At 36.1% G+C, this 27,275-nt stretch overlaps 3 protein-coding genes across 3 annotated transcripts; 1 reads left to right on the plus strand and 2 right to left on the minus strand.

Moving 5' to 3' along the window:
• Positions 1 to 1,909: 1,909 nt before the first annotated feature.
• On the minus strand, positions 1,910 to 4,662 carry LOC105965117 (putative inactive receptor kinase At1g48480). Its single transcript, XM_012989636.2, has 2 exons — positions 3,070 to 4,662; positions 1,910 to 2,808 (listed from the first exon to the last, which is right to left on the minus strand). Exons 1-2 carry the CDS (start codon positions 4,364 to 4,366, stop codon positions 2,189 to 2,191), a joined length of 1,917 nt encoding a protein of 638 aa, XP_012845090.2. The 5' UTR covers positions 4,367 to 4,662; the 3' UTR covers positions 1,910 to 2,188.
• Positions 4,663 to 11,525: 6,863 nt separating this feature from the next.
• LOC105965119 (polyprenal reductase 2) lies at positions 11,526 to 14,382 on the plus strand. The gene is made up of 6 exons (XM_012989639.2): positions 11,526 to 11,913; positions 12,712 to 13,061; positions 13,372 to 13,606; positions 13,820 to 13,918; positions 14,032 to 14,103; positions 14,187 to 14,382. Exons 1-6 carry the CDS (start codon positions 11,737 to 11,739, stop codon positions 14,289 to 14,291), a joined length of 1,038 nt encoding a protein of 345 aa, XP_012845093.1. The 5' UTR covers positions 11,526 to 11,736; the 3' UTR covers positions 14,292 to 14,382.
• A 332-nt stretch (positions 14,383 to 14,714) lies between these two features.
• LOC105965118 (putative carboxylesterase 18) lies at positions 14,715 to 17,070 on the minus strand. Its single transcript, XM_012989638.2, has 2 exons — positions 16,312 to 17,070; positions 14,715 to 15,285 (listed from the first exon to the last, which is right to left on the minus strand). The coding sequence occupies exons 1-2, from the start codon at positions 16,927 to 16,929 to the stop codon at positions 14,857 to 14,859; spliced, it is 1,047 nt and encodes a 348-aa protein (XP_012845092.2). The 5' UTR covers positions 16,930 to 17,070; the 3' UTR covers positions 14,715 to 14,856.
• Positions 17,071 to 27,275: the final 10,205 nt, after the last annotated feature.

The raw sequence follows: 27,275 nt of genomic DNA on the forward strand, positions 1-27,275 counted from the left end.
AATGATCTCTACCATGTACTTGTTTTGTGCAAAAATGCAGTTTCTGTCAATCTGATATCTATAAGCCAAGAGACACATCTTATGATCGTTTTGTTTTAAAATATGGAGCTCGAATGGGCTCAAACGAGTACAAACTGTAAAATATTTTACATGATCTGGAAGATTTCACTAAATTTGACACTGCAAATGTGGACGTGTGAGAAGATTCACAATTGAGGAGGGTAATTGTAATTACCCAAATAAGATGGGTATTTTTCGTAATTTGACATTATCTCAGAGATGGCCTGTAATTTACTCTTAATTTAATATATGTGTTTTATTAATCTGAAAAGGTGTAGTAGAGTCCTTATGAATAGTTATGATCACAAGCATTGAAAATCTATAGATATAATATGAAATCGTCCATTTCAATCACTTCATTCAAAAATTACTCTTGAGGTTCCTCCCTCTTTATCATATATTTTTGTAGATATTTTGTTATGCCTTCTGTTTAGAAGTTTAAAACACATTTATAGTATTCGAGATCTCTTTATAATTTTGGTCACCACTATAAAGTTCTATTGACTAAATAATAATGGCAAATAATATGCTTAGTTGTCAAAATTCACAATTTTTTAAATCTGCTACTAAAATCAACTTCCGCTATTTCATGCTACTATCACCCTTCTCCCTCTAAGTTTAATTTAATAGGAAGTGACTAAAAACAAAAACTCTTTTATCCTTAAAATTACATGTTAATTTTATTAAATAAAAGATTTTTATCGCAAATCATATATAATAACAGAATTTAACGAATCAAACATCTTACTGACTAAATAATTATTTAGTCAATGGAATATTAATCAAATCTCACCCTAATGCAATGTAATCCGATATAGGTAAGTAAATGATGCCTTAAATCAATATTTCATCTAATGCACTAAACGTCTTAATAACTAAATAATTAACTAGTCAACAGAGAATTAATCCAATCTCATCTAATCCAAATTAATCGAACGGACTATATTTCCCGTGTATTTTCGCTCACGTTTCTTATTCCTAAGAATCTATGTAAAATTACCTTATGAAGAAAGGTGAAACAATTCCATTCCATTAGTTAATTATTCTTAGCATAAAACGAGTAATTGAAAATGGCTGGCAAACAAAACTCACGAGGGCTGAAAATAAGTCATAATTATGAATGAACACAAAAGAATAACATCACATGGCAACACTGTTTGTCGTACCAATATACAGATCAATTTTTATATATATTGCCAATTAAATTATATTTAATGTTTTGATTGTCACATTACTATATAGTAGTCTATAGAGTCAACTTCACCTAGTGTAACTTCACCCTATTTTATTGTGGTGCATTTGTACTATACATATATTTTCATTACAAAACTCTCCACAATGATTAATAATTCAATATTATTAATTAATTAGTTAATAAGTGAGGTAAATTACAATCATCCCTGGAGTAAGGTTAAATTACGAGAAAAAAAATCTCTCATAGTAATTACAATCACCCCTCTCAACTATGAATCTCTTTACACATTCACGTTTGCGGTGTGAAATTTAGTAGAATCTTCCAGATTATGTGGAATATTCTTCAGTTTGTACCCTTTTTAACCCATTTCAACTCCACATTTTCAAACAAGATGGTCAGAAGATGTGTATCTCGACTTGTAAATGTCAGATTGTGGTGCATTAAAAATTATTTTATTGCACAAAACGAGTACAAATTGAAGAACCTTTTACAGAATCTAGAAAATTTTGTTGAATTTGACACGATGATAAAGGTGGACCTGTAACAAGATTCATAGTTGAAAGTTGATTGTAATTTACCCAAATACTATTTAACAAAATGTTATTAATTGTGTGTGTGTGAGAGAGAGATCCGTACATGAAAGAGACAATGAAATGAAGTTGGAACAAATTTGAGTTGTACCACCATGTGCAAGTCAACCAACCCCAACAAGAATAAATTGACAGTTATTTTACAGTTCAGAGATTTCAGACAACTAAACAAGAATCATAATGAATTGAATTCCCCATAAGAACCTCTCCAAAAAAATAATAATAAAAATTAAAAATAGAAAAGAAGCAAAATAACAAACTTACACAACTAAGCCTCACTCAAATAGTACATTCAAGAATCAACAAATAAGTAAAGTAAAAAAAAATTAAAAAAAAAAATTAATCAAACAACCTGCGACTCCTCTTCTCCAACACCAACAATATCACCACTCGAATCACCCGAACGACAAAGCTCCTCGATTCTAGCAACAACCTCAGATATCACGGGACGTTTATCAGGATACTGCGCGGTGCAGTCGATCGCGAGCTGCAGCATCTGCACCATATCCTCCTCAACGGTCTGATATCGAAGCAGCTCGAGATCGAAAACCTCAGCCGTCCATTCCTCGCGGACAACCGACTGGACCCACCTCGGGAGGTCAACCCCCTCCTCGTTGGTCGACGAGTGGGTCGGCGCCTTACCGGTGAGCAGCTCCAAAAGGAGCACGCCGAAGCTGTACACGTCGGCCTTGTGGGACGCCTTGCGGGCGTCGGTCACCTCCGGCGCCCGGTACCCCGCGACCCGGTTCGGGGATGCGGCCGGGCCCGACGCCAGCTGTGCGAGCCCGAAGTCGCAGACGCGGGCTTCGTAGGTTTTCGTGAGGAGGATGTTGGACGACTTGATGTTGCCGTGGGCGGTGGTTGGGGATTGGGAGTGGAGGTGGGAGATTCCTCTGGCGGCTCCGAGGGCGATGGTGGCTCTCGTCTCCCAGTTTAGCGGTGTCCGGCTAGCTCCCTTGTTTCCTACAATGTTGGAATCAAACAAAAAGTTCTATTACAACCTATGTTCAACAAAATGACCAGATCTATTCTATGTTGCACTGGGTGAAATCTCAAATCAGACTGACAATTGCAAGAAAAGTCGAAATCGAAATAAGGTCATCGAATCTTCTCACACAAGATCAAATCACATATGTCCAAGAAAGAAAGAACTAAAACACAATATTTTTTTTAACTAAAAAAAATTAAAACAAATAGAAGAAATCAAGAAAAAGAAGAATGTACCATGTAATAAAGCAGACAAGCTTCCCATAGGCAAGTAATCAAAGACAAGTAGCTTCTCATCCTTGTTGAAGTAATAAGCCCTTAAACAAACCAAATTCTCATGCTCAATTCTACCAATCTCTTCCATTTTCTCACCAAACTCCTTCTCCCCCATATTCACATCTCGTATCCTCTTCACCGCCACCGCCAGCCCGTTTTCCATCACCGCCTTGTACGCGGTTCCGTAACTGCCCTTCCCCAAAACCTCCGCCGAAGCCTTCAACAGATCTTCCAAAGCGAAACTCCAATTCGTTTTTCCGACGAAAATTAGCCCCTTCTTCCCACCACCACTCGTCAAACTGTTCTCCCCCTTCTCTTTCTCCTTCGCCCCCAATGCAGCTGCAAAGTTGCCGCCGCCAGCGGCGGCGGCGGCGGCGGCGCCGTCCTCCGCCGGAATATCGACTTCTCTCTCCTTGGACACAACCTCGTCTTTAGATCTCGCTCCCTTTCTGGACAATGCGCGGCACAAACAGAAGAGGAGCAATAGTATTAATAGAAAACCGAGAACCGAACCGATTATGATTCCGGCGATTGCTCCGCCGGAGAGTTTCTTCTTCTTTGGGTTTTTGAGGGTGCAAGTATCGATCGGATCGCCGCAGAGGGAATTTCCGGCGAAGGAATTCTTGGGTTTTCCGGCGAGGCTGTCGGGAATTCCGCCGGTGAGGTTATTGTTGGATACGTTGAATTGGGCAAGAAGCGGCAGATTCAAATCGGGTATGGGGCCGGAGAAATGGTTGTCCTGCAAGTAGAGCGTGCCTAACCGGGTCAGGTTGTTGAAGGACGGCGAAATCGGGCCGGAGAAATTGTTTCCGGCCAAATTGACCCGGACGAGTGACGTCAGCGCGAACAGGGTATCCGGAATTTGGCCGCTGAAGAAATTGTGCTGCAAGTAGAGGTTCCGGAGTGAGGTGACGGAGGCGAACATGTCCGCCGGAAGCGGCCCGGAGAGGGCGTTGTAGCGGAGGCTGAGCGTCAGCAGATTGGTCATGTTCGCGAAGGACTTCGGCGGCAGCTGGCCGGAGAGTCCCATTCCGGGGAGATGAAGCTCCACGACGGAGGAGTTCTCCGGCGAGCAGACGACTCCCGGCCACGTGCAGGGGGTGGAGCTCGAGAGGTCCCATAGGAGGACGCGGCCGCCCACGGCGGAGCGGAGCCCCAGTAGGGCGGCGCGATCGGAGGCGATGTCCGGCGCGGCGGAGGGGAGTAAAATGGCGGCCGTGAACAGAAGGAGGAGCAGGTAGGCACTAAAATCCGCCATTTTTGTCGGAATTTCCAAAAAACAAAATCGATCGAGAACTTTTATAGATTTGGGGAAATGAATTTGCTATTATTTCTATTTTCTAGCCTTCCATTGGTGTTTTTTTCATGTTCTAGAGAGAGAAAGAAGATACAGTGTGTGAACTGTGTGAGAGAGAGAGAGAGAGAGAGAGAGAAGTGCAATATTGTGAGTGAGCGTTCATGTATTAAATCCAATTGGAAACCACCATGTTACTCTTGTTGGCCCACCTAATTTAATGTGCATTTTCTATTGTAAATTCTTGTCTCATCATATTTTATTTTTTATTTTTATTTATTATTCATAACGTCTACATTATGTCTAAATAATGTACAAAATACAAATATTTTTGATTTATTCTTGTACCATAATAGAGGTATAACTTTCTTTTTATTGACAAGGAAATCAACAGCTACTCGAAATGTATTTGGATAAAATCATGCTATCTGAAAATAACTTGCAAACTACATGAGAAATGTAAATCATATTATACTAATCATGTGTTAGAGTTCAATCGAGAAAGAGAAAGTATTGATAAGAAAATTTGATCACGAAAAATAAGGGCAAATTACGGCCATTCATGAGTAAGATCGAATTTCGTAATTTAATCTTACCACGAGGATAGCCGTAATTTGCCTCCTAAATTAATCACATGCACTCTAGTAGCGAACAATTTTATACATGTCATTCATTTTTTATTAATCTAGGTTGCTAGATCATTATTATAGAGACCTCTTTGGACATACATTGATATTAGAATCTCTAGAAAATAAATTACAGTGAAGCACCCTATAAAAATTGAATTTCTTTATAAATTGTTTAAGAATCTTGAAAAATAATTTTGGACTTGGTCCAATTATTAGAAGTTGTAGAAGAAGTACTTAAATTTAAGGGTAAATTACGGCCACCCTGAAGTACGGACAAATCACAAAAAAAACCCTCTTGTTTGGGTAATTACAGTCATCTTTCTTTTAAATATTTTCACATAAAATGTATGTAATTCGGTTATTTACCGAACCAAATCGTATATTCAGTTCGATAAATAGTATGAAATGTTGGCGTATCGAAATTTCGGTTCGATTTAACTGATTTAACATTCATAAATTTACCAATGGAGGAGTTTTTCGTAAGATAATACATAGTTGAGTAGGGTAGCTGTAATTACCCTAACCGAATGGAGGTTTCGTAATTTAACCATAACTCAGAGGTGGCCGTAATTTACCCTAAATTTAAAGATCTTAAGGACTTCTAGTAATGAAGAATTTTTAGCTAAAACATCTAGAAAAAAAAATGATAAAAGAGGAAAAAAAAAAGATTTGCAGGCTCAATGGATTTAGAACTAACCATTTGGCATGCCCTTATATAATACAAGATGATAATAATTCGTCTACATACATGTCAGCTAATAAGTAAAAAACAAACAAATTATCAAAAAAGTAAGAAACAAACAAAAATTAACAAAACTAAAAACCAAATACATGCGGATAACACTTTTCATATTTTAAAAACCAAACATGTCGGGTTTTTTGGTTCGGTGCTAATCGATTTCTCGGTTTTCGGTTAACGATTTTGGTATCAATTCGATTTATTTTCGATTTCGATTTTTTTTATCAATTCGGCATAAAACCAATATTTGATTACCTGTGAATTTGGACTTTTCATCCCATTTGTCTGAGGATTAACAAATAGTAGCCTAAAATTAATTAATTAACTAATAAACAACATGCTGTAACCCAACCTAAAATTAAGTAATTAATTAAGAGTTAAATGCAAAAACCCCCCCTGTGTTAATCCTAAAGACCAAAAACCCCCCCGGGATAAAAAAAGTGACAAAAACCCCCCTAATAAGTGTTCAAACATGCACACTCGACCCATTTTATTTTTATTCGTTGACTGTTCGTGAAAAGACAAATACACCCTCAGATAAATCTGTCCAACATCTAAAATTTTATGACCCAAATGAAGTTTATAAAATTTTCAATTCAGTCCCTAATAGTTTCAATTAAGCCTTCTTCCCCAAATTAAAAAAACACACAGACACACAAATACAATACACACTTTGATTTTAATTTCTCTGGGCACCTCACCCCACCCCACCACTGTCGTCGCCGGCTCCGTTCATGGACCGAAACCCCTCTCCGGCGACCAACCAAGCAGCCACGTCACCGTACGGATGCATCCACGTATCATCTTCTCTGGTTTCCCAAAAAATGGAGTATAACTCCAGATACGCATTCTCGTTTGCCATTGCCGTGGTTATGGAAGGTGGGTGGTTTTTATCTATTTAAATATAATTTATATTTTTTCATTATATTATAAATTCCAGAAAACCAGCTGTTTGACGTTGCCGTTGACCTGAAAAACCTGAGGGCTGCACTCCGGTTCGCCGTCGAACAGAAAAACGAATCTCGGGTCGGGTTCAGCCCTAACATTCAAGTGCAATTTCACACCCGACCCGCCAATCATAACCCACCCGTTTTGAATCACCGACTTCCCCATATTCTCCAGAATACTCTTCAAATCCAACTGCACCGCGACGGAGCCTAGAAGCTTCCCGCCGCTCACAAGCCCGCATCCGCCGCCGCCTGATACGCATTCCCGTTCTCCAGAATATAATTTATATTTTTTCATTTTGTTTTTTAATTTAAATATTATTACAAATTCATAAATAGTTTAATTGTTTTATGAGTGTAGAATCAGAGGGGTAAATTTGTCTTTTCACGCACAAAATGTATAAAAATCGCACAAGTAGTCGCACATTGGGCGAGTGAATGGCACGCACAAAAGTTAGGGGGGTGTATGGCTTTGACTATTGATTACAGGGGGATTTTTGTCACTTTTTTTATCCCGGGGGGTTTTTGGTCTTTAGGATTAACACAGGGGGGGTTTTTGCATTTAACTCAATTAACTAATAAAAAGCATGCTGCAACCCAAATTTAAACAATAACCAACCTGCCACAGGCAAAAGAACAAAAATAAACTTATTGTCATAAAACAAAAAAAAAACAAAAAAATCAGCTTCGAAATTAAAATTAAACTTGCTGCCACAATCAAAAAAAAAAATGAGATTACAACCGATAAACCCGATATGCGATATGTATTCCGTAATACGAAGTGAAAGGATGGTTTCGAGAAATTTGAGGAAGATAGAGATGTTAAACATTTATACAATGCATCAAATCGACGTCATTTTGTACTCTAATCGGTTCAGTTTGATAACCGTTTGGTAATTTTCTGAATTCTCTATACGCAAACGGATTTTTTTCGGTTTTACAAAAATAACATAACGTACGTGTGGTTTTTTAAGACGGTGCATATCGGCTTGTTTATTTCGGTTTTCGGTTTGAGTTTTCGGTTATTCGGTATTTTTGCTCACCCCTAATACTTATCAATAACCTTTAATTTTTTTATAAAAAAAAATTATCAATTTTAATTAATTTAATTTTTTTTCAATCACACATCATCGAGACAAATATTCTATTTTACATGAATAAATTAGTAAAGTTTTCAAACAATAAATATTAAATATTACGTTAACAACTTTAAAAACATTGTGCCCCCGTGTTTGACTAGAAATCTAGACTTAATGTCAAACATTCAAACCCCACTAAACCATGGCACTATTATTTATCTTTCATTATTATTGTGACATTTTAGTGAAAACAAAGGTAATAAGAATTAGAATTATAACCTATGTTTGCAAAAGTTTTTACAAAAAGATTCTGAGTTTTTTTTAATAAGTAATTTTCTTTCGGGCATTTGCAAAATAAACTATTGTTTTTTGTTTTTGTAAAATAAGTTGTTTTAAACTACAATTTTAAAAGTACTTATGTTTTAAGTTGATTTTTTAGCTGATTTACAAACACCTTCAACTCTTAAAAATAATCACTTAATACCAAAATGGTGTTTGCAAAAACTTTTAGAAAAATAGAAGTTGATGATTATGAGTTAAATTAACAACAAGTGTTTATTTTTAAAAGTTGGTAGTGTTTGCAAACTCTAAAAAACCAATTTCCAACAATTTATTCTAAGAGAAGTTGGTCCAAGGATGTTTTTTATATTTCAACTTAAAAGAACTTACTTTCAGAGAAGTAGAAGCAAGAGTGATTCTGAGCACAAAAAAGCTCATAATCACTTTTCAAAGGCTTTTCCAAACACCACCTAACTTAACTCACATTGTGTTTTAAAATTTAAACAAAAATTAATAGGGCAAATTACGCCACCCCCTGAGCTATGGTGAAATTACGAAAACCCTCCTCATGTTTGGGTAACTACAGCCACCCCCTCAACATTTCATACCGTTTACCGAACTAAATATACGATTTGGTTCGGTAAATAACCGAATTACATAAATTTTACGTAAAAATATTTAAAAGGAGGGGTGGCTGTAATTACCCAATCAAAAGGGGTTTTTTCATAATTTGACCATACCTTAGGGGTGGCCGTAGTTTGCCCAAATTAATATTATTGTGATACAATTGAGCTGGAGATTTTGGTTGACTTAAAGAGACACTCTTGCCTGGATTTTTGGATTTCTTTAATTTAAATATAATATATAATGTAATATAGTAATATATTATATATAAAAATTAATTTTATATTATCCCAGTGGGCCACCGCATTGATTGACATTCATATATCATTTATTGGCATTTGGCACCCAATAGCCGTTATTATTAACTTATTATAGTCACCACCACCCCCAACTATCCCTTTTCTTTTGTTTTTAAATTTCAAAAAATCAAAATTAAAAAACAAAGGTAATAATAATTGAACATGTGCTCGAAAAGTGGAAAGTAATATTGAAACTATATAGATTTAATTTATTTATTTTTAGAAATAAATATTATATATTTAAGAAAATTGAAGGAAAACTATTTTGAAATATATTTGGTTTGTAATTAATTTATGAGTTAATTGTATTTTCATATTTTTGAAACATGTCATTTCAAATTACAAACTTTTAGATATATTAAAAAATAATTAAATAAATAAATAGAGAAACATTTATTTACTTAACAAAAAAATTAATATTTATTAAATACATTTTTTGAATTATGTTTTGAAATCTCTACTAGTTTTGAAAACGTATTTTTTTAAATGTACTTTATTTTTAAAATTCAAGTTGTCAAAGACACTTCAATTATCCTCCATCATTCATCATGAAGTATTTTTTTTATTTTTTTAATATATTATCTTTTAATAAATTTACTATGTATAATATTATTTAAAAAATGCATAAATAATTATTTATTAAAAAAAAAAAAAAGAATAAATGGAAGGGGTGGGCCTTACAATTTTTGGATGAGCTGGGCCAGGCCGAACCCGTAGAAGGAACTCCGTGGTCTGTAATTGCATAAATAATTATTTTTTTAATGAATTTTATTCGAGAGAAATAAACTTTTGGTCCTTTATGTTTAGTCCCATTTCACTTTTTGTCCCTATTGTTTTAAAGTGGACAAAATAGACATGAAAAGATCAGATTCAACACATTTTGTTACCATTTTGTGCTAAAAAACCTAGGTTTCAGTCAGTTTCTGGTTTACGACAGTTCAACCGGCATACTGGACCGGGCAAAATAACAGTTCACGATTCAACCAGTTAAACTGACGGATCCGATCCTAATTTCAAAACATTGAACAGAACCCCAATTTCTAATTTATTTCATTGTTAACTTTAACGTCAATAGACAACAATAGTGTAATGGTTGATAATGAGTCTAATAAACTATTTTTTTTAATGATTTTGCAAAATATATAAAAGGGACAAGAAAATATAAATAAACCAAAAAATCACATTCTATGAGATTATAAATTTTCATGTTAAGTTATCCTGATGATCCCCGAAATAATGTTAAATTACATAAAAAAATCCATATTATTTGAGTAATTATAACCATCAATAAGGTATCCCCCATCTTACATTTCTCCGCTTACGAAGTTAAGACTAACATAATCTTCCATATTCTAACGAATACTCGTCTGAAATTTCCAATTTTACCCGCATTACATGTTTCATATCTTTTTGCTTATTTTTTTTGACCAAATTACCTTAAGCGGTGTAAATGTATATAATTTCATTTTACGATGATCTTTTTGTAACTTTTTTGAATATAAAAATTTGACCCATTTTAATTCCACTTGCTATCTGGGTATAATATTTATTTATTTATTTATTATTGTTATTAGTCTAAAAAGCAGTTTGCCTCCTAAATTTAAGATTGTTTTGCAGTTTGCCCCCTAAACTCCCACGTTTTTACCTGAACTAGTTAAAATATTGTACGGTGCCCCCAAACTAATTTTCAGGCAAATTTTGGCCAGAATATTGAACATGTGCCTTGCACGTGAGATTTGCAGGGATAAATTTGCCCATTCACTTATATTCTAGGGTAAATGACACCCCTGAGGTATGCTAAAATAACCTTAAGGTCCATGTGGTATTGGTAATTATGGCTAGGGCTGGACATGGGTCGGGTCGGGAAATTATCGGCCAATTACCTACCCGACCCAACCACCCGATTTTGCTGTAAGTTGAAAAATATTATTGCCCCGACCATTATGGATCGGGTAATAGTTGGCAATAGACTTTATCGCGTAAACAATGGGTGGACGGTCGGTATTATCGGTCATCTATTTATTGTTTTTTTTTTATATATATATTTTTTAAACTCTTTTTTATAATAGTATGATGTTTTTAAAAAAAAATTCAAAATTTATTCAAAATTTTGGGAAAACCTATGTTATAAAAATTAACTTTAAAATTAAGAGTTTTTTAATTAAACTTCTACGATAAGTAAATATATAATGAAAAATGTGAAATAGTTAATTCTTCCCCCAAAACATATTTCCTCAAAATAAAATCAAAATAAGTTCCAAAACGCTTCCAAACATTGCCTTAAATTTCTAGTCCAAAAAAATTTAAAATTTCAATTTTGGCTCCAAAATTGTGTTTTCCGTTACTTGCAAACATACATGTAACGGTGATGACAAAAAAAGTTTAAAATTGAACTTTGGAGGTGAACTTTGTACACTTTAGAACAATAGAGACCAAAAGTGGAATTAGATCAAACATTAGGGACCAAAAGTGTAATTCTTCCGAGAAAGAACAGAAGAGTAAAGCAGCGGTTTTCGAAATTCCATTTTAACCACCACCAAGGCCAAAACGGCGCCGTTTATAAAATTCCCTCTTTTTTTTTTGGATTTTCAAAACCCTTGATTCATAGTTCATACTCATTCGAAAACCTCACGCGAAGCAATTTCGAAATCAAATTCAAAACTATCGAATCCGTTTCTGCGATTAAAAAAAAAAAAAAAAAAAGAAGCAAAAACCCCTCTTTTAATGCTTTCCAATCAATGGTTGAATCGAATCAGGCATCAGCGATGGTTGTGGTTTGGCTGTTGAGGGCGGGGTGGATTGCAGCGACTCTGCCGATAGTAATCGCTTCCGTTCCGTCGTCCAAATTCAGCGCGTTTCACGATTTGGTGCTTTGGTTCGGTCGCCGCGGAAAAACTATGGAGTCTTCATCTAAGGCGAGTACCACTTTTTTCAGTTAATTTTAGTTAGTAATTTGAATTTTTTGGTACTAATTCATCGTGTTGGAGTTACTAATTTCAGTAATTTTGGTGAGAAGTATTGTTTACAGGATTTTTTAGCTGATGTTTTAGTTAATTTTAGTTAGTAATTACATTTTTTTCGTACTTATTCATCGTGCCGGAGTAGTAATTTCAGTAACTTGATTTGTATGCATAAGAGTGGCTGTGTGTGTGTGTGTGTGTGCGCGCGCGTGTGTGTGTGTGTGTGTGTGTGTGTGTGTGTGTGTGTGTGTTTGGCGATTTAACAGACCTTTTTATGTATATTTCATGGCCATTTGTGGACTTGGATCTCTTCGTTTAATAAATTGAGCTCGTTAAACAATCTTGTGTTCTAAAATGTGAGTTGTAGTGTTGAATGCGTTGAACTCGGGAATTTATTATTCGACGAGTGTGATAGTGTAAACCAGGTATCTTTATCGAATTAGTGTAGTTTCTCCCTTATCCGCGCAGTTTTGACGTCCCTACAATTTCATTGTGTATCACATGAGATTGAGCCATAAATTAAAATCAGAGGTTCCGTAAATCTTATAATCTCTTTCTAAAATACATAGAGCTTCGCTATAAATTTTATAACGTAAAAGGCGATCGTTTATATGCATTTTTAGTATATGAATTTTGCTATTTCCTATATCTATTTCATTGTCTACATCCTGTGGAATTCAAGATTCTTTATTTTTCCCTCCAACGTGATTTTTCTAGTTAGCGTAACAATTTGACCGGTCTTTTGTAATGCAGAAACTCTCGGTACCTCAAAAACTCTTTTGTCACTTTTACATTCTGGCAGTAATATGGACTACGTTTCTGCTTGTTGCCACATGGCTGTATGCATATAAAACAGCTCCAATAGTTTCCGAGCCAGTGCTATATTCGAGTATAGCTAGCCAATTGACTGGAGTTTCACATGAGCTTTCTGTGCATAAATCTCATTTATCATTGAGAGGATACAAATACGGGATCTGGAAATCCGTGTTTCTGCTTTTCTTGATGGAAACTCAAGTTTTACGGCGCCTTTTCGAAGGTATTTACGTATTCAAGTACAGCCCCTCAGCTCGGATGCATATTGTCGGCTATCTCACGGGACTTTTGTAAGTCTTGCCCTTTTCTATAACGTAACGTGTTTGTTCTACTCGGGTGGTTGATTAATAACCTAGTTTCTAATGATAAATAAGTGTTGTTTAATAGCAATAAAATATGAGTTTACAGAAATTGTATGTTTCTTGATTAGGAGGAAGGTAATACCGTAATATAGTGAATAAAGTGTATTTGGAGATTCATCATTATCTTGAAATATTGATATAAAATAAAATCCCATGTTATCCCTGTAGTTATAATTAGAAACAAACCATAAAAAAAAAAAGGTTCACCTCCACTTACCACTTATCTTTCTGGCTATAGCTTTTATACGGCAGCTCCACTATCCCTCTGCTCCACATATGCTTTGGAGGTGTTCGAATTTGTGACAAATATGTCTGCAGAGTTTGTTGTCAAAGGGAAGGATAGAATGCAAGTTACAGAATATGATTTGTGGGGGCATTTGAATCCGCTTATACACCTCAAATGGTATGTCTGGATCGGTGCAGCTTTTTTCTCCTGGGGTTGGATTCATCAACGCCGTTGTCATGCTATTCTTGTAAGGCTCCTATGCCCCGTTCTTATATTTTAATGTTGACAAGTATATGATTTCTATTATGCTTGCCTCGTAATTATTTATGTTACAACAATAATTATATTTTCTCTTCACCATTTGGGATATGTGCGTGTTTGTCAGTAAGTACACGAGTAATATTTTCTTTTATGTTAGCCTCGTAATATTTCTCTTTGATTTTTCCCCGAAAAAAATCAGGGCTCTTTAAGGGAGAATAATCAAAAGGTCAACGACTATACAATTCCTCACGGCGACTGGTTTGAATATGTCTCGTCTCCACATTATCTTGCAGAAATTGTAAGTATTTTTATTCTTATTTTTCCTGTAAATAGTAGTACTAAAAGCCTGCAATTTTTCTCCGAAGCAATTCTAGTTAGGTCTTACGATTTTTTTGCATTTTTCTCATGGAGGTTATGTATGGAGGGCTTGTGATTGCTAGTGGATTTTCTGATATTACAGTTTGGTTACTCTTCGGATTTGTGGTACGTTTTAAATTCATGGGAAGTAAATGTGGACGATGATGCTTCACAGTATGTCGTAATTGTAAATACTTGTATTGTTGCAGGTGGCAAATCTTTCCTTTACGGCTGCTGAAACGCATAGGTGGTATATACGTAAATTTGACAGCTACCCTAGAAACCGTTGTGCAATCATTCCTTTCGTTTACTAATAATGTTTATAATGACCTAGTAGTTGTATTTACAAAGGACAACTCTGAACGTCAAATTTTTTTATTTTTAAATTCAAAGTTTCATCTCCTCGACAAGTTGGCAGTAGCGCAAGTATCAATCGCGAAAATTGATCAATGCATTCTAAAATCGAAGTAGAACAAGACGTAATTGTTTGCTTGGTGAGAAAGAGAAATGATCACAAAAATGCATGGTTGGATCATTCTTACATTTCCCAGGTATTCATAATGATTTACGGGGTCGGAGATCAAATTAAATCTCATGTATGTAGACTCAACGAGATCATTTAGACACGACGATGACGAGAGAGTTCATTCTTGAGTGACTTGATCAACGCATTCGTTTCTTGGGAATACGATAACTGCAGTCATTTGCGTGCACATGTGGTGACAGAGCCATGCAACTTCATCGAATTACTTTTCTATGTTTTCCAATATTATTGAATGAAAAGAAAAAAAATAGTCGAGTTCAATAATCGTACGAAATTATTAAAACGATATGGAATACATATATGAGAATAAGATAATTAATTATTAAGGGGTCTACTCAGACGACCTTGGAACACTGCTTTTCGATGAATCGTTTGGTCTCAGAAATGAGTTGCGCCGATTCTTCGAGTTCTGGGAAAACGTAGAAAGCATGTATCATTTTTGGGTACTCCACAAGATAGGCTTCCTTGCCCGATTTCTTCAGCCACTCGTAGTACTTTTTCTGCCAATCTTTGAGTGAATCGAAGCCCGCCACCACCACCATGGTTGCCGGAAAATCCAATTCCGATATGTCGGCAGCCTTAGGGCCGCTAACGTTGATCACCTCGTGGTCGCGGTCCATTCCTCCACCTGGCGGCATGAACGCCTCCCACATCCAATCGGTTTTCCGGATTGACACAATTGCGTCAACTTCGGCTAACTCTAGCTCCGACTCGGTTCGATCCTCTCCTCCGAAAAAGGGTTGTATGGATATTAATCCAATTATCTAAATAAAAAATAAAATAAAAAATTGATATACGATGATGCAAGTTCTGTATGATATGAAAATTTTGCTTACACAAGAAAATTTGGTGATGGGTTAAACATAATTTATTATTTTTGCAAAAACAATAAACTTTTTTCATTTATCTTTGTATATAAAGTAAGAAATACTAGGGCAACTTAAGAAATTCTAATGGCATATATGTAATTTTTTAAAATTAATTATTAGTATTTATTTTCATATTCTATTTTCCAAATCAGATTTATAAATCCGCTTGCAAAATCATAATGCATTTGGAGTGTATTTTTTTAATCTTTTCTCTCTCTTACACAACGATGCAACCTCGTGCATCGCACGGTGGGAATTACTAGTCACAAAACATATTGTAGGGTCCGACCTTATATGAGACGAAAAATACAAAATAAGTCAAGAAGTTTACACGAAAAATACACCTCAAAGCAATAACTTAGGAATTTCAAATAACTCTCCCTAATCGTATCGTATACACAAATCATATTTCTATATAACTTAGCCAAATCTTCTTTAGTTTTTTGTTTTATTTTTTCTATTGTAATAGATGATTGAAATATATATATTAACTTGAATATTCTAACATGAAACATCATATTAAGAATAAATATTGCCAAATGAACACTTATAATTTTTAGCGCAAATTACGGCCACCTTCCTGGTGTATGCTCAAATTACGAAAATACCCTCTCATGTTTGGGTAATTACAATCACCCGTCAACTATGTATGTATTACACGTCCACTCTTATGTTTTAAATTTACCCACTAAATGAGATGTTTTTTTATTAAGAATTGATGGATGTTACAGTTATCCAAATATAAGGGGTGTTTTCCGTAATTTAAACTAACCTTAGAGATGGCCGTAAGTTGCGCTTATTTTTATCAAAATAAAATCAAATAATAAAAACACATTGTAATGAAAGCATGGAGCAATAAACCATAGATGAATAATTGAATGATTGGGAATGGGGTGGGGATGGGGAAAGATGAATGCTTGCCTTGATGTGAGTAAATTTCGACTCGCAGGCGCGTTTCGTCACGTGGTGGGCGATGTTCGCTCCAGCGCTGTCACCGGCAAGAAAACAACGCGACAGGTCAGCATTTTCCGGCAAGATATCCCTCCGGTCGTCGATGTATCTGAGGACGTCGAATCCGTCATCGTATTGAGCCGGGTACCGGTGCTCGGGGGCCAACCGGTAGTTGACCGACACCACCACGGCGGGCGTCTTCCGCGCGAAGCGGCGGCAGACGGCGTCGTAGGCCTTGAAATCCGGCGCCAGATGGACGAATCCTCCACCGTGGAAGAAGACGATTAAGGGGAGGAGCTGGGAATCAGATCCGGCGGATTCGGAGTGTGAAGGGACGAAGAGGCGGAACCAGAGGTCGCGGGAAGTGTCGACGGCGACGTCGGAGGTTCTGACGCCGTTCCGGGGTTTCGGATTGGCCGGCGTCCGGAGACTGAAGTTGTCGAAGAAATGAAGGAGGCGGCGGTTGACGGTGCCGTCGCGGCGGCGGGCGGCGTCGCTGGCGGTGTTGATGACGAAGAGACTGATGCGGGTCTTCAATGGGAGAGCCGGACGCTTGTCGCCGGGGTGGGAGTTTTTTCGTTCAGACATTTTCACAAACACCTGCGAGTGGTGATGGTGATTGCTGATTAGTGACGGTGATGATGATATAGTTAGTTGGAAGAAATAAATGGCCTATGTAGTAGTTACGGTTTAAGTAATATCATGCTTTAAATGTAGTCAAAAGAAAAAAAGAAATAATCTTTGCCTTTTTTTTTGCACCAAAAGGCGAAATCCCTCGTCCACAGGGCCCCCATCCCTTGGCCCGACAAAAGGGCCTGACAAGGATTGATGGAGGAATGTAAATCATGGTAACTCAACGGCCCGTTAAGGTAGCGGACCCGGACCTAGTGCCCACAAGGAACCAACCCTCATTGGAGTTGAAATTCCCACACTGCGGCTGTCAGGATTCGATCCTAGGACCTTGCAACAACTTACCACCTCCAGAACTAGTTGAACTACACACATGCGGGCTCTTCGCCTTTTTTCAATATATTAAGGGCTGATTATAGACACAAGCTTATTTTAAATATTTTTACATAAAATTTTGTGTAATTCGGTTATTTACCGACTCAAATTGTATATTTAGTTGGGTAAGCAGTATGAAATGTTGGTGTACCAAAATTTCGGTTCGATTTTATCAATTTGACAGCCCTAAAAACTTTTTTGTGGAATGGTATTTTCGTAAGATAATACATAGTTGAGGGGTGGCTGTAATTACCCAAACATGAGGGAGGTTTTCGTAATTTGCCATAACTCAGGGGTGGCCGTAATTTGCCATATTTTAATTAGAAAAAAAAATTTCTTCTTAAATCTATCAATTTAGAATTTTTAAGAAAAAAGTACAGTTTTTGCCCCTCAAGTTTGTACTGATTTAACTTTTAGTCCTTTATGTTTCAAAAATTAAATATTTTTAGTCATTTCCGTTAATTTTTTGTTAGTACTAGTAGACTCAAGTGTGAGTCCATTTCTGCCTTAACTATCAAATTAATGGTAAATTGACGAAAAATGGCCAAAAATGCTAAATTATTGAAACATGAACGACCAAATATGTTTTTTTAATATGAGGAACTGAATGTAAAATCAGTACAACTTTGAGGAACGAAAACTCTTATTTTTTTCAATTTTTCATGTAGCAGCTACTATTTAAGCCATTTTGCTATTTATAACTCATAGTTTATTTCACAAAATAATTATCTCAAATAAAAGAAATAATTAATAGAGATACAATTAGTTGGATGGACATTTTTTTTATTAAATTCCAATTAATTGGCCGGTGAGAGCTCTAAATTTGGTTCAAAGTTAGTCCAACAGAATTTAATATTTTAAAGACTTAAATACACATTCCCCTTCAATTATGGTGTGTCTAATATTTACCCCTCCAACTATCAAAATGTAATATTTACCCCCTCCTACCTATTTATAAATTTTTAATACAATTGATAACAATATCAAAAGAAGTATGTATAACCTTAAAAGTTGCTAAATACATTTAATCACAGCACATACAATACGAAATTATAATAATTTAATATATAATTATAATTATATTAATTTTTATTTTATATAAATTAAAAATTATTATTTATGACTAAAATAAAAAATAAAAAATATTTTTGACTGTTTTTCTTTCTAACAACGGATCTATTTCAAAAATATCAACACTTATTAAGAGAGTCAATACCTGCATTGATTATTAGGTTCAGGTTTAGAGTTTATCCCACCTTTTTATTTAAAATTTTATAATGAATAAAAATAGTAAATAAGCTTATTAACCAAACACTTAAAAATTAATTCTAAAAATAAGATGTAATAACTTATTAGCTTTTAAATATCTTATTAAACGTAGAGCTAACCAACCCTCATTAGGAGAGTTGGTACCTAGCCTTTACCAATAGGGTAATGGTCTAGGGTTCGAGTCCCCCCCTCCCCTACTTCCCCTTGTAATGGACTTGAATTTACTCAAAAAAAAAAAAAAATTAAACGTAGAGCTTATCACCTGTTTAAAATAAATTCAACCAAGCAAGCAATTTTGTCTAGAAATACTTATAACTACATATGCCAATAGAATTATCTATAGGGGAAATAGAATTGGAGAAAAGAGAGAATTGTGTCTCTCACGTATATTAATCATATATACAGTTACATGTAGGAAACCCTAACCTATTACACAAGGTAACCTATTATACAAGGTAACTATAATAAATAATAATAATAATAATAATAATTATAATAATAATAATCATAATAATAATAATAATAATAATAATAATAATAATAATAATAATAATAATAATAATAATAATAATAATAATAATAATAATAATAATAATAATAATAATAATAATAATAATAATAATAATAATAATAATATATGTAATATATATAATATATACGCTAATACACCCCCGTAGTCGAAACGAGAAAGGAGAGGACGTGGAGACTGGAGACAAACTGCTGGAACAATTGAGTATGGAGTCCTTTCGTGAAGATATCGGCAAACTGGTAGGCGGATGAGACGTGAAGAACGCGAACGTGTCCCAAAGAAACTTTGTCTCGGACAAAGTGGATATCGATCTCCACATGTTTTGTACGAGAGTGTTGAATAGGATTGCTGGATAGGTAGACGGCACTGACGTTGTCATAGTAGACAATAGTGGCTTTCGAAAGTGGGTAGAACAACTCAGAAAGTAGGTTGCGTAACCAAGTCGTTTCGGCGACGGCGTTTGCGACAGCTCGATATTCAGCCCCCGCACTAGATCGAGAAGTAGTGACCTGTCGTTTGGAGGACCAAGAGATGAGGTTGTTGCCGAGGAAAACGAAATAGCCCGGTGTCGAACGACGAGTGTCAGGACAGCCACCCTAATCGGCGTCAGAGTAAGCGATAAGAGAGAGGTCCGGATTGGGGAAGAGGAGAAGGTCGTAGTCGAGAGTGCCAGGAATATAACGAAGGATACGCTTGAGAGCAGCCATATGAGGTTCCCACGGATCATGCATGAATAGACATATTTGTTGCACATCATAGCAGATGTCGGGACGGGTAAATGTGAGGTATTGCAGTGCACCGGCAAGGCTGCGATAAAGAGTAGGGTCAGCAACGGGGGGTCCAGTGGTCGAAGACAACTTGCTTTTTGTGTCAGCAGGCGTAAGACAAGGGTTGTAGGAAGCCATGTGTGCACGCTCTAGTATCTCGTCGGCGTACTTGCATTGAGAGAAAAATAGCCCATTCGACGAGCGAGTAACTGAGATGCCGAGAAAGTAGTGAAGATCGCCAAGATCCTTCATTGCGAACTCTTGATTAAGGGCAGCGATGATAGAGCGGAGCAATTCAGGTGTGGAGACCTGTCATCGACATACAGTAGAAGGTAGGCGCATGAACTGTTGCGACAATCGCGTGAACTGTTGCGACAGTACTCAAAGAGTGAAGTGTCGGACTTGCATTCTCTGAACCCCATGGTAGTGATGAGATGCAAAACACTTGTACCAAGCACGTGGTGCCTGCTTCAGACCGTAGAGTGTTTTGTTGAGACGACACACGTGAGTGGGGCGAGATGGATCAACGAATCCGGGAGGTTGTTCGCAGTAGACAGTTTCAGAGAGATTGCCATGTAAGAAGGCATTTTTCACATCAAGCTGGTGGATTGGCCATGATCGTGAGAGAGCAATACTGAGAACTGTTCGAACAGTGGCTGGTTTGACAACTGGGCTAAAAGTCTCGTCAAAATCGATGCCAGCCTGCTGGTGAAATCCGCGAACAACCCACTGTGCTTTGTATCGCTCAAGGGAGCCATCAGACTTGAGTTTATGTTTATATATCCACTTACCAGAAATAACATTAGTGAACGGGGGGCGGGGCACAACATTCTAAGTATTGTTTTTAATTAAAAGCAGTATATTCCTCAATCATGGCGTTTCGCCAATTTTGGTCAAGAAGAGCTTGGCGATAGTTGGTGGGAATGGAAGAGGTAGATGACGCAACGAGAGAGAAAAGGACTTTCGGTTTGTGGATGCCCACTTTACTACGAGTCACCATAGGGTGAGCAGGGGGAGGTGGGAGAAGTGTGGGAGTAGGAGAAGGAGATGTGGAAGTGGGATAAAGGGTTGTGAGCTGGTCGTGGTCGAGAGGTGGTGTTGCAGGTGAAACAGGTGTTGGCTGTGTTATATGACTGTTGGACGAACTGTTGGAATAGGGTGGTTCACTGTTGGAACAGTTGGAGGAACTGTTGCAACAGTTAGACGAAGTCTGAGGGAGGAGGAACATGGAGGGTGTGTTTTCGTCCAAGGCAGAGGTAGGAAATGTGTTTTTTGGGGAGTTGACTCAGCAAAAGGAAAGTGAGTTTTGTCGAAGGTAACATGACGAGAAATTATGATTCGGTTAGTGGATCTATCTAGGCAACGATAGCCTTTGTGAGAGGAAGGATGACCGAGATAGACGCAATGAGTAGAACGGGGGGCGAGTTTATGTGGTGTGGTGGCGGTGAGGTTGGGATAACAGAGACAGCCGAATACTCGAAGATGCGAGTATGTAGGTTTGATGAGGTAAAGAGCTTCGTGAGGGGTCCGGTTTTGTGTGGTTTTGGTAGGTAAGATATTGAGTAGGTGGGTGGCCATATGAAGGGCTTCTACCCAATAAGTATGGGGAAGATGAGCTTGATAGATGAGGGATCGAATCATGTTAGTTATAGTGCAGATCATTCGTTCTGCGTGTCAATTTTGAGGGAAGGTGTGGGGACACGAAAACCGATTTAGGATGTCGTGTTTAGTGAAGTAGTTTTGAAAATCTGCATTTTTTGAATTCACGACCATTATCACTTTGTAAGTCTTTCAGGGGATGTTGGAATTGAGTTTTGAGAAGTGTATGAAAATTGACAAAGGTTGTAAAAACGTCAAATTTATTTCTAAGAGGAAAAGTCCATAAATAATGGGTAAAATCATCAACTAACACAAGATAATATTTGAAACCCGTAAGACTAGAAACAGGAGAAGTCCATAAATCAGCGTGAATAATTTGAAATGGAGCAACACTAGTAGATTTTTGAGAAAAAAATCGTAGACGAAAATATTTGCCTAATTGACAGGCATTGCAAAGAGACTCCCTAGGGTCTTTATTATGGGAAAGAAAAGTGTTAGAAAATAAACGTGACATGACGTGTTTGCCGGGATGGTCTAGACGCCGATGCCAAAGAGTGTGAGACGAAGGTGTTGCGATGGTGAGGAAAGCAGCGGGAGGTGAAGTGGGAGGTGAAGTGGGAGGAGGGACGCCAAATGGATATAGGTCACCGGAGCTATTGCACCTGAAAATCTCGACTCGACTCCGAAGATCCTCACAAAAAAAACCAAACGGGTCAAATTCAACCAAACATGAGTTATCGCGGGTGAACTTTCGAACAGAGATAAGGTGTTTGACGATATTGGGTGTGACAAAGACATTTGTGAGGCGGAAATGGGTGGTGGGAAGAATTGTGTGGCCTATGTGGGTTATGGGGAGGGTGGAACCGTTACCGACGACGACATGTTTGGGGAAATTACTGCCAGGATTAAAAACAAAATTCAAATTACTTGAGTGTGGTGCCATATGAGAGGTCGCCCCGCTGTCCATGAACCACTCTGACTCGGTAGGCTGCTGAAGTGTCACCGTATTGAAACGATTTGCTAGATCCACCACGTTGGCACTGTTTCAGGAACTATTGCAACTATTGATGGAACTGTTAGAGCTGTGGCATGGCTGCTGGTGCGGATGAACCTGAGTAGGAGCTGAGTGGTCGGTGTAGGGTTCAGGTGGTCCAATAAAGTAGGCTTGAGCCGCTGGAGTGGATGTGTGGCCCGATGTATTTGGAGCGGATCCCAGAACTGACGGTTGTCGGTAAGGTGCGCGCCAGAGTTGAGATGCGCCATGAGCAATATGGTAGCTGTAGTGCTGCATGGGTGACAGTTAGTGTTGTGACCTCCGCGACAGTTGGATCGGCCACCCCCGCGCTGATAGCGCGAAGAACCACCTCCGCGGGAACTGTTGCAGGAACCGTTGCAACTGTTGGATGTACAGTTCGCGTTGGAGGCGTAGAAAACAGCAGCGGTCTGCTCCGGTTCAGCAAGTCTTGATTCTTCCATTTGAAGAAGCGATCGAGTTTGTAGAAATGTGGGAAGGGGATTCTGAAAGGAGATGAGGTTGGCGACGGTCCCTTAATTTTTCGGAAGGCCGTGTAGGGTTTGTAGGACGAGTTGTTTGTTGGAGATTGGATTTCCGACATCAGCCTTGTCCGCGTGGTTTTAATTATTTGGCAATAATCGTTAATGGAGAGAGTGCCTTTCTTGAGGGACTTGAATTTTTCTTCAAGTTGAATGGCTCGATAATCTTTGTTATCGGTGAAGAGAGAAGAGATGGCGGTCCATAGATCACTGACGGTGGAGGTTTTTTAGAGAACCATGCTGGACAAATCATCGGAGATGGTGCCGTAGATCCAAGATTGGAGGAGATAGTCGGCGCATTGCCATTCATCGGCGGAATTGAATCCGGTCGGGGTTTTCCATGGAGAAGATCGTAGAGGCAGAAACGACCGACGGTAATTGTGAAAAAGTGGCTCCACTTTTGATAATTGGGATTTTTCAGATCTAGAGTAACGGGGATAAGAGATTTGATATTGGAGATGGCATGAGCAAGATGCAAAGGATTGAGAGGGGCGGTGGAGAGAGAAGAAGCGTCGCCGGCCATGGAGAAAAAGGTAGGGGCGACGGCTTAGACGAGAAGGGTGATGGTGACGGCTAGGTTAATCTAGTGTCTGATGCCATATAGGAGAAATAGAATTGGAGAAAAGAGAGAATTGTGTCTCTCACATATAATAATAATAATAATAATAATAATAATAATAATAATAATAATAATAATAATAATAATAATAATAATAATAATAATAATAATAATAATAATAATAATAATAATAATAATAATAATAATAATAATAATAATAATAATAATAATAATAATAATAATAATAATAATAATAATAATAATAATAATAATAATAATAATAATAATAATAATAATAATAATAATAATAATAATAATAATAATATACATAATATATATAATGGCTTAATTCCACTTTGCACCCTTGAAATATACCATTTTGGCACTTTGCACCCTCGAAAAATAATAATAGCACTTTGCACCCTCAAAACACAATAAATCATTCACAATGCACCCTCAATTGAATAATAAAGGCAATTTTATTTTTCATTAGTGTTTTTCTTTTCGGGGTACAAAATAATAAAAAAATATTGTTATTTTCTTGAACCTCAAAAAAACCTAATTTAAAGCGGACAGAGTGCGAAAAAAATAAAAATTACACCAGATTATTTGAAAAAACTACATATCTTACAAAAGAAAAATAAAACATAAGCTTTTATCAGTAAATTATTCGATTGTGGATCTTTTATGTAACTGTTTGAAAATATTAGGTGAAAATGTTTGGAAGAAAATATGGTTTTCAGATAATTTCATAACCGAATAGCTTAATGATTTTTTTTCGTAAAATATTTTATTTTGATAAAAAAGTATAATTTTTAAATATATTGATGGAATGTATTTTTATTTTTGAACTTTATAGTTACAAAATGATTGATGAATAAAAAAATATTTGACATTTGGCATCCTAAAAAAATATCACTAAAAATATTAAATTTATATTGTTTAGCTTTAAAAATTCATTTGGGGTGCATTATGCATGATTTATTGTATTTCGATGGTGCAAAGTGCTATTAATTTATTTCGAGGGTGCAAAGTGCCAAAATTGTATATTTCAAGGGTGCAAAGTGGAATTAAGCCTATATATAATATATACGCTAATATTATCAACCAATGGGTTTTTGCCTTTTGGGATAAACTAAAAATGAGATGTACATACACATTGCTCTGTTTAATGTCGGGGTATTTGCTAACAAAAAGATTATATATAAAAATAAAATAAAGCCAAAAAAAAAAGAAAAAAGAGAAAACTTTTAAGTATTTAATTTAAAAGTTGGTGTGTTTGTAAATAAACTTTAGTTTTAGTTTATTTTGATGAAATGTCTAAATTGTCCTAATGAAGCGAAATTTGGATAAGAAAATAAGGTTGGGAGTTTCAAATGCATTTTTAAGTTAATTACATAAGAGTTTTCAAATATACAAGCCGTTCTAAAGTGGTGTTTGCAAATGCTTTTCAAAAGTGATTATGAACTTTTTAATGTTTAAAAGAAAAGTATTTTCAACCAAAAAAAGTTCATAATCACTTTGAAAAAACATTTACAAACACCACCTAAATACAATGTTCATATGATTGGTTTAAAACCACTTATTTTTAAAGAAGTAAGACGAAAAGTTAGTGTTACAGATATTAAAAAGTTGATTACAAGAAGAAATAAATAAAACAAAACTCATTCGTGTACAAAGATATGTTGATTAGCAAGAACCCCCTTATCTAGGAAATGTAGTTAAGAAAACACCCCCTCCTGAAAATAATTAGATAAAACCCCCTTATCTAATTTTCCACCCAAATAATATTTCATAATTCCAAAATTATCCTTAATTGAATAATTGATCAATACACTATCTCACCTCATTTTTCCTCATCTTCTCTTCTTTACGTATTTTTTCCTTTCTCTCTCCTCCTTTTTCTTCATCATCTTCCTCTTTCTCTCTCCTCCTTTTCCCTCTCTTCTTCTTTTCACGTACAGACACACTTTCTCTCTCATTTTTCCTCATCTTCTTCTTCTTCTTGTACTCTCTCTCTCTCTCTCTCTCTCTCCTCCTTTTTCCTCTTCTTCTTTGTACAAATGGAAAATATCGTCACTCATATCATCAACGGGATTGAAGCCATATACACATTAATATATATTTTTTTCTTACAATAAATCGCGTAAGAAATTAAGAGAGAAAAAAACAACACCCAATTTGTTTTGGGATTAATTTATGCAAATATATGTCAGAATTTTCTGTTGATTTGGACATGATTACAGTTTGTTGGGAACAAAGTATGAATTTTCAGATTCTTCATCTTCTTTCTTCTCTGTGTTTTTTTTCTCTTTTTTTTCTTCTTGTTATATTTTAATGGAGTTTTTTAGTAAAGTCGTTAATGGAGGATTTTATTTCTTGAAACTGGGAGACCGGGAGATCGAACTCCCACTATGGTTGACAAAGTGTGGTGTGGCGACGGTGTGGTGACGATGGGGAGGCAGGTTTAGGGTTTTTTGTTGGATTGGGCGGATAACGGCGCGTGTAGAAAATTTCGCGCAGGCTGAAACCTTAATCGACTATGTACATATTCATAGTCGATTAAGTTAATCGACTATGTTCTGGTAGTCGATTAATTAAGGTTGATCGACTCCAATTTTTTTTTTTTTAGTTTTTTTGGATTTTTCGTTTATTGATTCCAATTGTATAAATCAATTATAATGTTTGTATATTTTTTTTTTTTGTATATATAGGTGATTTTGCATTTTTTCGCAGTTGTGATTTGTTATTTTTAGTAGCAGATTCTTAATCAACTATGCGCTGGTATCGATTAAGGTTGATCGACTCCAATCTTCTTCTTTTTTTTTGGTTTTTTTTGTTTATTGATTTCAATTGTATAAATCAATTATAATGTTCTTATATTTTTGTTTTTTTGTAAAATAGAGTTGATTTTGCATTTTTCTGCAGTTTTGATTTGTTATTTTTAGTAGCAGACTTAGATCGACTATGCTTCATCATAGTCAAATAATAAACCTGATATAAAAAAATAAATTAAAGAACAATTTTTTTTTTAAATAAAGAATTTCCTTAATCAACTATGAAGCACAGTCGATTTAAGACTAATCGACTATGCTTCATAGTCGATTAAAAAAAGGAAAAAAAAAAAATCGCGGAGCGCGTGATCTAGTGATGAAGTGGCGGGCGGGGTAAAGCTGGAAAACATAATGGCTGAAATTGGAACATGAGTTTTTCTCAAATGATCTAAAATATTTTGGGGTTATCCCCATTAAAAAAAGTAATAATGGGTTATGTCAAAGAGCCCCTTTAAAATAAGATACTTTCATAATATATCTAAAACATATGTACAAAAGATTTTCGGGCTTATAAGTTGTAATACAAAAACTATGTTGTAAATTAAATTTTATTTTGCACAATCATCAACTTGCAAATTAATTATTTAATGTTGATTTTCATTAAAAATGCAAACACCCTTAACGTACATATAGAAGGGAAAAAAACAATTATTTATAATCAACAACTTTTACTCTTTTTTTTTCAACAAACACCACCCCAATCGAATTGGCAGACTTTTTCCATCGATTATTCGTACATTTATTTATAAGCATCTACTTTTATTTATTAGAAGTTTTTGCAAATACCAAATCGAATCGATGAACTTTTTCCATGAAGT

The sequence above is a fragment of the Erythranthe guttata genome, chromosome 8, assembly GCF_056151865.1.
Source record: "Erythranthe guttata isolate IM_541 chromosome 8, IM_541, whole genome shotgun sequence".
NCBI classification, from domain to species: Eukaryota; Viridiplantae; Streptophyta; class Magnoliopsida; order Lamiales; family Phrymaceae; genus Erythranthe; species Erythranthe guttata.